Raw genomic sequence first — 13,052 nt, forward strand, 5'->3', positions numbered from 1 at the left:
ACTCTAAAGATACTGCTAGTACAAAAAGTCTCAGTCTCAGCTGCCTGTGGCACACAAGCTGTCACATGAAATTAGAGTGGATATGGGGACTACACTACAACTCCGGTTGCCTGTAAACATCCTCCACTAAAATAACATATGGCCTCTGTTGCAGCAAGTTTTATATATGTATATATCTACCTCCTTTGGAATGTTTCAGTGTGTAAGTAGATTGGGGAAAATAAAGACCACAAACCACATATATACATGCCTTATTTTTTGCACTTTCCCATAGCATCCACTCTAAGTCCACTTGGAGACCACTGACACTAAGCTAGAATGACCTTGACTGACCTAGCCTGTGTTAATTAGTTGACGGGTCCCATCTCTGTAATTCTTAGATTATGACAACACTGAAGAGTATGAGGTGCTCTATGTAGCATAATGAGACCTCATACACTGTAACCCCATAATGACAGTTAAGATAAATAAAGATTTGACATCAGAAGATATTCTTATATATTGTAATGTGACTTTAAAAAAACCTTTACATTTCATACTAGCGGTTAAACTAGTAGAGTACTACTACTGTAGTACTATAAGTGTAAAGAAGGGCAGCCCAGGGGCTACAGCACTGTCTGAAAACTTGGGAAACTCAGGATCCAGTTTTGACTCTATCGCATACCTCCCTTTTGATTTCAGGCAAGTTATTTAGCCTCTTTGTCACTCAGTCTTCCATCTGCAAACTGAGGATGCTGATGCTTCTCTGCTTCAGAGAAATTTTATACTGATAAATACCATCAAAAGTTCTGAGATCTCAGGATGGTATGGTAAACGCCACACAGTCAGACTTCATTTATCTGTGGTCAGATTGTCTGGGCCATAGATGAAAAGCCAGCTTGGGTCTAACACAATTTATTAGCTCAGGCACAGTGCCATGTGAATGCAGTTACACTCTTTCTAGGGCCAGCTCTGCTCTGGAAAGAGTACATCTGCTTTTGTGAGAACCTAGCTGGCTCCATCCTGAGGCAGCTCAGGTATTTCAGCATCACATTCCCACAACCAGAAGTGTTGGGAGGTGGAAAGGAGCAGAAACACCCAGCGCAGAGTCAGCCTGGATCCAGCTGGGTTTATGAGACCTGGCTTTGTGCCAGCTGTGCCAGACCCACGCTGCCTCCCCAGCTTTTGCACCTGCCCTGTTGCGCCCCAGGTCCTATGGGGCTCATTAGATCAGGCACAGCAGGTCCAGCACTGCAACCAAGGAGCCACGGTCTGTCGGTACCTGCAGGGCTGGGGAACAGGCTGTGAGTGAGGAGCAGAGAAATCAAATGGCTCTGTGCGGTCAGCGTAGTTGATGCTATGAGGAATTAACAGACCCTCCTGCATCAGAGCTAAATTCACCTGGAACTTCGTGGGTGTTCCCTTGTTTCATACTCTTATCTGTACTATTAGGGTTCCCGCTTTACCAGCTTTACAATACCTTTGCCAAGTAGAGAAAACAGATAAAAATCACTTACTAACGTTATACTTTAGGACTTCAAGAGTCATCTTCCCAGGACAATGAAAGTGGCGCTTCAAAGAAGAGGCTTTGGAATGTGCCAGATCAGAATTTTAGGAAGCCAGAAGGAAAGGAGGGGAAAATAAATGGATCAAGGTCTTAAAACCAGGGATGAAAGAAAGAGAGTTAATTATCAAACACCGCGGGAAGAAAGAAAAAAAAAGGAAAAAAAAAAAGGAAAGAGCGAGAAGTGAGCAGGACAAGGTTTCTCAAGGCTATAAGCAGGGCAGGGAAGCGACGAGGAGGCTTTGCAGGGAGCGGGAGAAGCCCGCCGAGGAAGAGCCTCCAGGCAAAAGCCTCAGCGGCTCCCGGGGCGGGGGGCGCGGGGCGGGCGGGCGTTAGGGCCCGGCGGGGGCGGGGCGGGGGCGCGGCGCCGGGCGGCGCCGGGGCCGGGCGGCGGGATGGCCGGACAGCGGCACCACCTACGTACCGCGGCCCCGCATCCCCGCGGAGCCCGCGCGGCCCCGCTGCCCGCGCCGCTGCCCCCGGCTGACAGCCCCCGCCCCGCCGCATAAAAGGAGCGGGCGGAGGCGGGCGGCCGGGGGAGCGGAGCGGAGGGTCCGGCGCGGACACCGCCTGCATGTGGCCGGGAGCCCCCGCCGCCCGCCCCGCCGAGCCCGCGCCCGAGCCCGAGCCCCGGCGGCCGCCGCCAGCCCGCGCCTGCCCGCGGGGGGCTGCCCCGCGGCGCGGAGCCGCTCTCCGGACCCGGCGGCGGGGCGGGATGGCCGCGGGGCCGCGCCGCGGAAGGTAGGGGGGGAGGCTTCGCCCCGCCGTGCCCGCGACCTGAGCGGCTGTGGGCGGGGTGCGCCCCTGCGCCGGGATAAATAGCGCTTTCCCTCCCTGACAGCCCGTCCCCGGGGCGCGCGGGGGTGCCGAGCGGCAGCGCTCGCCCGCTGCTTGCGGTCGCTCGGGGGACAGAGTTGGGGCTCTCGGTGACTCCGCTCCGGGGCCCCGCTCATGCCCTGACCTGGGTTTTTTTTTTTTTTTTTTCCTCTTTTTGTTTCTCGGGGAGAGCCGGAGAAGGGGCAGGACCGGGAAAGCCAGGAGCCTAGCTTTTCCCCTCTCTCTCCCTGCGGCGCAGGGGAGATGCTGGAAGAGGCTCTGAGTTTGCAGCGCCCGCGCAGGGGAGCAAGAGGCGTGTGAGCTCCTGCCGGTCCCCGCGGCAGCCGCTGCCCCGCGGCGCTCTGCTGGCCCCCTCCTCGCCCGGGGTCGCTCGCAGCCCCGCACGTAGCCAGCCGCCGGCCTCCGCCGCCCCTCGCCGCCGCTGGAGGAGGCTGCCCACCCCAGCGGCCCAGGATGCAGTTTCGCCTCTTCTCCTTTGCCTTGATCGTCCTGAACTGTATGGATTACGGCCACTGCCAAGCCGGCCGCTGGAGACGCAGCAAGAGAGGTGAGCAGCGCCGTCTGCTCACCCGGGACTCCCGCCCGGGGCAGCGGGCGGGAGCGCTTGCGGGGCGGGTGGGGGGGCTGCCGGAGGACTGCGTGCCCGTCCCTCCCCGCCGAGGAAAGGGAGCTCTCCGGCAGGTGAGCGCGGGGCGCGCCCCGGCTCCCCGCCCGCGGACCCCGGGCCAGCACGTGGGGCGGCGGCGGCAAGCCTGGGGGCGCGGGGCCATGCCGGCGTGGCGACCGCTCCGCGGGGCTGGCCGCCGCCCTCCTGCTGGGGAGGCCGGGCCGGGAGCGGGCGGAGCGGCGGGGACGTGAGCTCCGATGGGAAAGGACCGGCCGGAGCGGCGCGGCTGCTCCGCGGCCGCGTGGGGCTGACGGGGACGTCGAGCGGTAGGTGCGAGCCCCCCGCGGCCCCCGGGCCTCCGCCACGGCGGTGTCCCTCCCCCCCGCGGGGCCGGCAGAGCCGGGGGTCTCGCCGGGAGCTGCCCGCCGCAGGAAGGGCGCTGCCGGCAGCCGCCGCCGGCGCCTCGGCCGCAGGGAGCGGTGTCAGCCGCTGATTTCGCCGTCGTACCTCGTCAAACAGCTTACAGCCGCCGGAGGTTCGCTCTTAGCTGTGCTGATACGGCTCGCGTGTCCGTGGGGCGGACTTTGAGGCTGCCTTCCGTGGGCCATCCTTAGAGTGACCGTGTTTCCGAGGCAGAGAGGCGGGTGCTCGCCTTCCACTCCGCGGCCGCCGGGCACCCCCGGCCCCGCCGTGCTGCTCCCGCGGGGCTCGGGCGGCTCAGCCCGCGGGAGAGCCGCGGCGGCGGAGCCAACCGCGCCTTTCCCAGCGCCGAGGGGTTTTCTGTGCCGCCAACTTTCGCTCGAAGCTTGCAGATCCCTTTGAGGAAAAAAGGAGAGGAACGATGCGTTAGGGTTTAATCTATTTTCCGAAGATGCTAGCGTCGGGATTACCAGAGTTCAGGAGTCGGAGCGGTGAAACGTGCCAGTACAGCACCCATGTGGACGAAAAGATTACTGCAGCTCTTCCCCGGCTGTCAGGGTTGTCTTCCTTTTTTTTTTTTTTTGGGAGGGGGTACACCTTCAGTATAAAATGTTTTTATTATCCACATATTCTGAATTATTTTGCTATCCCTTTTCCTATTATTTTCTCGGCCATGTCTCCTCTCCCCGTTTCTAAAGTTAACTGAAAATCAGGTGGCTCAGCTGCTGGAAAATTTGTATTTCTGAAAGAACTGCACTTCTAGTGCAATTATTTGGAAGGGGAGGGAGCTAACATCTCCAGTGTTAAGCCGGTACAAACAGTAATAAAACTGTGAAAAGAAAATAGTTTGCACTTTCATGCATATGTCACCTTCAGAGTAGGTACAAATAAAATTGCAAAGCAATTTAGTTTTGATGGTTTTTCAACAGATGGTTTCCAGAATTTAATTTTTGTGTGTGTGGCTAAAACGATAGCAGTCCTTTAAAGTGACCAGACTATCTGTGCTAACAAAGGGTATACTGTGTCTTTAATTAAATGTGGAACTACTTAGAGTGCTGGCTAGACAGTGGAGGGTGATAGTGGTATTTCTGCTTTACAACAGAGCTTAAGGATTGCATTGTGGGAGTACTGAAATGAATAGACATCTAACTCGAGTTGTGTGAATTGTCCTCCTACAAAAACTTAAGCTGGTTTTAATTGATCTCATGTTCGCTGATTGATCTTAGACCAATTGTTGTGCTTGTTGAACAGTTGGCTTTTCCAGAGGAGATTGATTTAAATTAGTTTTTAGTTTAGTTATTGGATAAATAACGTCAGTATTGACAGTTGACTTACAGGCACTGTTTTGTGCTGTCACCTAAGGGTTTTGTTTTGCGCTTTAAAGAATGCGGTCTTTTTCACTTAATAAGTCTAAAGAAGTAAGCATAGCCAGTTCTAAGTACTGAAAGCAAAATCTAAGAATGTATTCAAATTATAATAGACATTTGCCATGACACATGCAGTCTGAAGTAATGCTTTCGTACAGGACCCAAAATTCCAATAATTTCACAATTTTTCCATATCCCATCTGCAAATAATCAGGCATTCACTGTGGGGTACTGGCAGTTAAAATTTCTCTGGCATTCTGTTTTGTCTGTTACATGATCTCAGATGCTCCATAATATCATTTTCTTAATGAAATAAAATTTTTGGCATAGATTAAGTCTCTGTGCGGTAGAAATCAATTGCATTCAGTCTGGAATTATGGGCAAATATCATGTGTAGATGATTTCTTTTTTTTTTTAAAAAGCAGCTAAATGTACAGTAAACTTTAAGTATATATGCCTGTATTGGAGTTTGTGTGGATTTGTAGCTGATGTAGAATACTCTAGTAAACAAGAGTTTAGTAAATTTGGGGGGACATTCCCAGATTTCTTCATTCCCCTTCCGCTTTCAACCCTTTCCTTAACCAAGGCATGCAATACTGCAGTAGAAGCTGAATGAAAAATTAAGGTTTAGAATGTGATTCCTACCTGGCATTGATTTGTGTTTTGTTAGTCAATGTCATTTCATTAAAAATTATTCAGTAAACGCACTGTGATCAACAGATTCTGCTAACTCCACCGCTGCTCTTAGTTACTTTCGCAGCTCATTAGAATATTGCTTTGCCTAGTTGGCTCAGAGCAGAACCTTACTTCCCTTGAAACACCCCAGCAAATTCTCCCGTTGGAAGTCTCTGTCCTGAGCAGGTAATTATGATTACTTGTCTTTTCTTCAGAAGCTGTTCTAAAACATATTTAAGGGTTACATAGCTTAAAGGTCAGTGGTGTAATCTCACAGTTGGCTTAGCCTAATATCAAAGCACCTCCTTTCCCTTTCTTGTTTAATTGTATAGCTTGACTTTTCATTTCTTCTGGATATCTACTTGCTTGTTCATTTCAATGAAAATTTTTATCTTTTCTTCAGATTTCTCTTTAGCAGTCAGTATAAGATCAGCATTTCACTGAGTATCACAGGGTGCGTGGAAGAGCAGTGGTTTTTCCCTTGTCTTTGAGACATTGTAAAAACAACTTTACCGAAGAGTACCACAAATCAGAATGGGAGTATATAGAAATGAAGACTGTCAGGCTGGCTTACCGGGGGGAGTGATGGTATTCTGCAAAAGCATTGACAGAAAAGAATATAGGGTTCATTGTAAACAACTGTCAAAAATTAGATGCTAACAAAATTCCCTGAGGGGAAAAAAAAGTCAACATGACAGCAGTGCCTGCATTGATGGGAAGACTTAACTGTAGTACAGAGGGGCTCTCTGGAGTTGGTGAGACCAATGTTGGAATAATGAGAGATATGAATGGGACGCATTCACACTGGGAAATTGGAAGTTACTTATATCCGAGAACTCAAAGAAAAACTGGGTGTTGAATACTTGTCTTTCAATTTAGTTCATATTCAAGGGGTGTGATAAGGGCTAAGGCGCATACTCATCTCCTGGATGCTCGCACTCTATATTAGACATACATAAAGAAAGGGGCAATATCTGTGTCAACGAGTGAATAGTAAGCGACAATGGTAATGGCAAAATATCCACAGGTGGAAATAGGAGGAGTGCCTGGGAAAGGAAATTTCCCCAAGTGTTTCTCAGAGCTCACTATAGCTCTGTGTATGGTTTTTATAGGAGTGTATGCATATATGGAGGAACATAGTAGCGGGAATCAAAATTATGTCAATTAAATCTGTATCATAATGTAAGATGGGAATCTTGACCACCAGCTAGTTATAAGAAGTTGTTAGATGGATTTTCAACTAGAAGAAAAACCTGTTCAGATATTGGGGATTGTGATTTGGCTTTCCGAACTAGATACTCACTTGAGATGGTGATAATCTTGGAACCTGTCTCAGATGGATTGTGTGGTCAGGCTTTGGGAAAGATTGATGATTTCAGCATTAGGGAAAAGGAACTTGTGTTGGAAATACTTGATTGAAATAAATACCACATCTGCTTTTACAAGGACTCCAAAAGAGTAATTTACTATCTCAAAAAAATAATAAAAAAGTTATGCTACAAAGAATATATTTTAATTTTCCAATAGTATCCAAATATTTTACCTATTCTATCCTCCTCTCTTTGAACTTGAAACATATTTTACATTTGGAGGACAGTTAACTTTTTGTCTGTGGGTTAAGGCTCAAAATCTTATGAGGAAGCTGTACTTTGAAAGACTTGTTTTCCTCAGGTATTACATTAAATGCTTGTAACAGAACTTATAAAAGAACTGAGACGTGTTAACACTTTCTGGAGTAATTTCCCAGGTACTTGTGATCAGTGGTAAAGCTTTGGAGGGTAGCTTCTGTTCCCTAGCTGCTTACTACTTAGGATAGTTATTAAACATTCTTTATATACACATCATTACTACAGCGGTAAGAATATCATAACATTGGAACCATTGAAAAGTCAAAACTTTCAAACTTTTGACTACTTATGCTCTGTTATCTGGTAAATCTGAGGAAGTTTCTTAAACTAAAATGTCAGCTGAAGTCAGAACTTCTGTGTGAGGGGATGACTGAATACCAAACTAGCTAGCTAATGATGCAGTGTTACTGAGGATAATTGATGCTCAAGTGGAGCATGAAGATTTTGCAGAAGAGATGCTCAAAATGCCAAGAGCAGGATTCAGCATGAAAATGGACACCTAAGCTTGATTGATTCAGTTGCCCAAAGTAGGTTTCTAGTGCTGCTTGTGATATTTAAAAGATATTCTTTTGGACCCGGCACGTACACGGCCTTCTTGAGCAACTGGAGGCCAGGCAGGATACCCTGCAGCAAGTCATATGCATCTGACCACCTTAGGTGTCTCAAGGCCCGTTGTGGTGGAAACTGAAAATGGTGAGCACGTGCTTGCACAGCATTGTTCTATGTATGTTTTCCTTTCCCTTATCCATCCCTTAGCTTCCATTACAGGTCACTTGGGGTTAGGATACTGGACTAGATGGGTGTGTCTGGTCAGACCTTGAAGACTATGCTTATATGCTTTTGTATTGAAACGTGCAAGAGGATTTACACTGTGATGAAGAACTTATATTTGTCTGCTTGATAAACTTGGCTTAATTTTATGTTTTCCCTTTTTTGGGGAAGGGGGGGATATATGCTTTCCAAAGCTTGGCTGAAATCTGTTACTAGAGCAGTTCAAAATGCATGACAAATACCAAAAGTGAGTTTGTATACTAATATAGGGAAGCTATGGTGATAACAGCAAGAATGCAGTTTTTCACTTCAATGTATCATTTACAGTATACAGGCCAGCATAATTACTATGATAAAGTATGTTAGCATGATGTTTATATAAGCTGCTTTTAATGAAAAATATGACATTATTTAAAAGCTAGAAAGTGGAAGAGTTGTTCACTATCAGACTTCAAAGCATAAAGAAATAAACAATGGCCTTTCTGTAAGCTGTTTTTTTTGTTTTCTTTTCTCTTTCTCTTGCTACTTCTGCCAGGAGTCTGACTGTCCCATGGAGGTCTGCATTTCATTTCTGATCATCTAGCTATTTTTTTAATACCAAAAAACCCTAGCTAACCATAGATTAGAGGGGACTGTCTAGTCAAACCTGCAAATTATCACAGGTTGCAAACTTTTCCCAGTGCACAGTACATCAGACTCAGAAGCTTATAGCTGACCATAACATCCCTTTCCAAAAATGCATCCTTGATTATAAACTTCAAGGGTGGGATTCGCATGATTACATGTAATTATCTGCAACATGAATGTCTACACTTCCTTTTATAATTGATGTATTGCTAGTTGGTACAGTCCATGGAACTGTTGGGACAATTAACCCATCCTACAGTAGAAGCCTGCCTTTGATCAGATAAAGCATACCCCAAACTCAATAAATATTAAATAAGATGACTTGATTGCCTCTATCTGTAATTGAAATGTAGTTCAGATGTACACATCTTCATTGTTTGTTAGCCCCTAAAGTAAGCTGAAATCAACCCCAAATGAGAAAGAATCTACCACATCCAATCTTCTGACCTTTTATTAAAATTATGCGTTGGTGTAGCTCTGTTAACTTTAACAGATACGGTCCCTGAAATTTGTACTTTCTCTTGTATTAGAGATTTATTTAGCTTCAGGTATTTTTTAATACTAAATTAAATTCCTCAGGCATGCCCTCTCTTCACCTTAAAGTTTTGTTCAGGCACAGTTGGAGAACCTTTTGTATTTGTCTAGGCTCCAAGTATTTGCTAATCCTTTTCTTAGTGAAAAGCATGACTTCATACATGTTGGCTGTGGATAATGCACAAATGTAACAGCTTGATCCTTTCATCATGGGCTGCTTTAGACACTAAAATTAGGTGCTGCCATGGTTTATATACTCATTGTGTTTGTAGTACTTGTTTAGCAGATGCAACGCTTTGGAAAGCGGGAAATCAGTCGGGTGCTGCAAAGTCACTTTGTGCATGCAGAGTAAATCTATCACTTTTTGGGGCAGTAGAGCTGGGTTTAAAGCCTGTTAAATCTCTTAGCAAGTAATTTTTGGTGTAGAGCGTGGCATACGCTTGTGGTACAACTGTTTGATAATTGGATTCTGACTGATACATCTTAGGCAGTGAAGTGTCAAGTGGATCTCGCTTCTGACGACCATCAGGCAGATGCAGAGTTTGGGTCATACAGCTATTTCACCTATCTACATGATGGCTTTGTCCAGCCAGCTCCATACATAAAGGCCACTTATTGACGAAGGTTTACTCTTATACTTGTTGAACTTCATATGTCCGTAGGCAGTAAGATAACTTGTGAGCCTGACTTGAAACCTAGCTGCATCACTTTATTCTTTCACATCTGGCTGTTCCAGCTCTCACAGGGTTTACCATGAGGTGAACTGTCCTGTCCATTTTCACTAATACTTTTTCAAAACTCCGAGAAGTGAAGTCAAAAGCGATCAGGGTGATGGTCTCTCCAGTGTATGCACCAAAAAGGCAGGTGACAGTGGAACAGTGTCAAATACGGGAGAGGCAAGAGTGAAAGAATGAGTCTAACAGACACTCTAATTAATGTCACCTTTCCAATACAGTTTCTGCAGCGGAGATGGGGGGCCAGGAAGGAAGAATTACAAGAAACTGGTATTTGTACATAATCCTATCTCCAAATACTTAATTGATGTGACAGTCAACATTCTGAGCATGGAATGGAGATGATGACTATAACTCTTCTAAAATGATGGAGTATCACAGTACTTTTCACTGTAGATCTTCTGAGATTACAAGGGTTTGAGACCTTAATTGTATGTCTTTGCTTCAGGATTGCTCCATCTTAGCATCTTGATTTTGAAGCTGTGCACATCTCTGATCTTTATCTATCAAACTGTGGTCCGTGGAGCAGGTGCTAGCATTTTCTGGATGTGTAGAGGTCACAATGCCTCATCCTTGTGTTTGTACTTAAATTCTCTTGAATGCAACACTGCAATGAATATATGTTCTATGCTTTAATCTACTCTATTTTGATGCAATTATTTATTGCTTAAATGTGAAGTTGTCACTTCAAATTTCCTTTTAGGTAGTAGCATGTGAAAGATTGGTGGCCTTCCTGGCCTTTCCTCTTGTTTATGGAGTTGAATGCCCTTAACAAGGCCAAGTGCCGGGTCCTGCGCTTGGGTCACAACAACCCCATGCAACGCTACAGGCTTGGGGAAGAGTGGCTGGAAAGCTGCCCAGAGGAAAAGGACCTGAGCGTGTTGGTCGACAGGTGGCTGAACGTGAGCCGGCAGTGTGCCCAGGTGGCCAAGAAGGCCAACGGCATCCTGGCCTGTATCAGAAATAGTGTGGCCAGCAGGAGCAGGGAGGTGATCGTGCCCCTGTACTCGGCACTGGTGAGGCTGCACCTCGAATACTGTGTTCAGTTTTGGGCCCCTCACTACAAGAAGGACATTGAGGTGCTGGAGCGTGTCCAGAGGAGGGCAACGAAGCTGGTGAAGGGCCTGGAGCACAAGTCTTATGAGGAGCGGCTGAGGGAACTGGGGTTGTTTAGCCTGGAGAAGAGGAGGCTGAGGGGAGACCTCATCGCGCTCTACAACTACCTGAAAGGAGGTTGTAGCGAGGTGGGGGTTGGTCTCTTCTCCCAAGTAACTAGTGATAGGATGAGAGGAAATGGCTCCAAGTTGCGCCAAGGGAGGTTTAGATTGGATATTAGGAAAAATTTCTTCACTGAAAGGGTGCCAAACATTGGAAGAGGCTGCCCAGGGAAGTGGTTGAGTGACCATCCCTGGAGGTATTTAAAAGACGTGTGGATGTGATGCTTAGGGACATAGTTTAGTGGTGGACTTGGCAGTGCTAGGTTTGCGGTTGGACTCAATGATCTTAAAGGTCTTTTCCAACCTAAATGACTCTATGATTCTATGTACTGTGAAGACATAGTGTGAAGAGTGAAAGAATATAAAGGCATAAAATTGTAGTATAGGGCAGAGAGAGTTGTGTGTGGTGGTTTTTTTTTTTTTTAAAGGGAGAGCAGAGAAGCAACTGGTATCCTAGGTACCTTGTTTATGTGATTGCAAAGCCAAAGGGAGGTTTTTAAGATCCCATCTGCCAAGATGTGGTGAGCAGAGAAAAAAATGTTCATGCTCTCTGTTTCACTGTAATAGGAGAAACATCTTTTGATAGCAGGCAGTTTGCAAATCTTGGCATCCAGTAAATAATGAGTTATGTATTTCTTTCTGAAATACTAATTTCAGTAGAGCCAAGTACTTGATGTATCTGCAAGACTTTGTCCTTTTGTAGGGGAATGGAATTTATGCTATCTGCTCTCGATCCTTATTTTTTTGTTGTTTTTATGGGATGTTTGTATAACAAGGAAAGTGTAAGTAATTACAAGTAACATTTAGAAAAGGCATGCAGTTCTAAAGGCATTACATTTCAAAATAAACACTTTTAATTGAATTATGAACTTTATTTGAAGAGGGTAAGAGCAAATCTCATGTGTGGTTAACATAGATGCAAAATACTATGAAAATCCTTCTAGTATGATTTTCTGGTTTTAAAAAATAATTTTTGCTCTCTAGGATTTAAAAAATGTAAATCTAAAATAAATCCAGAGCATATGGTTTAGGGATTATGAGTCTCAATTTTACCTTGCAGAAACTTTTTGCTATTTTTTTGGAGAATTGTCAAGATTTTCTCCACCTTGATGAAAAACAGACCCAAACATAGATGTAGTGAGATGGAGGAAAGGACCTAAAAGATAAATAGTGTTTGTGATGTTGGCTTTTAGGTGCTGCCTAAATTGGTACTTTTTTTTAATCACTGGGCAGTTGCATGAACATGAACTCCCAAGTAGACCACGTGCAGCAATGAAGACAATGTCTGTGCCTTTTTATATACTGGGAGAAACTTGTGCTGATTTACACTGCAAAGGGATAACAGTATTTGTGTCAGAGAATTGCAGTGATGCGACAAAATATAAACTTCCTGATCCAGACATGTTATTTTCTTTTTTGAGTTGAAATGCTGGCTGAAATATGTTACACACAAATATATGCTCTGCACTAATGTATGGTCTTTTCAGACGTATGGTTGCCACCTTTGAAATACCAAAAAAAACCCCAAACTAGCCACATCAGACAAATGGCTGTTGTGCATGCACAGATTAATCTGCACATGTATAGCAGTGCTGACAACACCCAGCGCGTCCATCCTAAAACTTGTTGGGCCACTTAGAAACCACTGAAACAGCAACTATGCTTAGCAAAGATAGGTGTTACTGCCTTGGTCTTGCTTCTTTCTTGAATTACTACAAAAAATTTTGGTAGATATGATATGTTTTCATTAAACCTACCGACTTACCTAGTGATTCCACTGACAAGCATGTAGCTAAGACTCTTTTGAATGGGAATTAAAGTTTCATCACCTTTCACTTTATCTATATTGAGATAGTACTTAAGGATCCCAACTGAGGTGAGGTCCTGTAGCCCTGGCCCTGCTTAGACAATAACCTCTGACTTAAGGTCTCCAGAGCAGGATCTGTCGTGGTTTTCCCTCCACTAGCAGAAATGTTCTTTGGCCTTTCATTACAGCTAGTTCAGACCTTGTTTAGGTCTCATTTTACACAATGCATGCTAATAACATGATGGATATAGATTCAGTTTTGACTCAGCAAGAGTAACTGTAACT

At 45.6% G+C, this 13,052-nt stretch overlaps 1 protein-coding gene across 1 annotated transcript in view; it reads left to right on the forward strand.

Moving 5' to 3' along the window:
• Window positions 1-2,393: 2,393 nt before the first annotated feature.
• Window positions 2,394-13,052, forward strand: part of RSPO2 (R-spondin 2) — a 76,626-nt gene continuing 65,967 nt past the window's right edge. Inside the window, exon 1 of the mRNA XM_075144505.1 lies at window positions 2,394-2,927. Coding sequence (XP_075000606.1) covers window positions 2,834-2,927 — 94 coding nt within the window. The 5' untranslated portion in view covers window positions 2,394-2,833. The remainder of the gene's footprint in view (window positions 2,928-13,052) is intronic.

This window comes from Calonectris borealis, chromosome 2 (genome assembly GCF_964195595.1).
Source record: "Calonectris borealis chromosome 2, bCalBor7.hap1.2, whole genome shotgun sequence".
Taxonomy (NCBI): domain Eukaryota; kingdom Metazoa; phylum Chordata; class Aves; order Procellariiformes; family Procellariidae; genus Calonectris; species Calonectris borealis.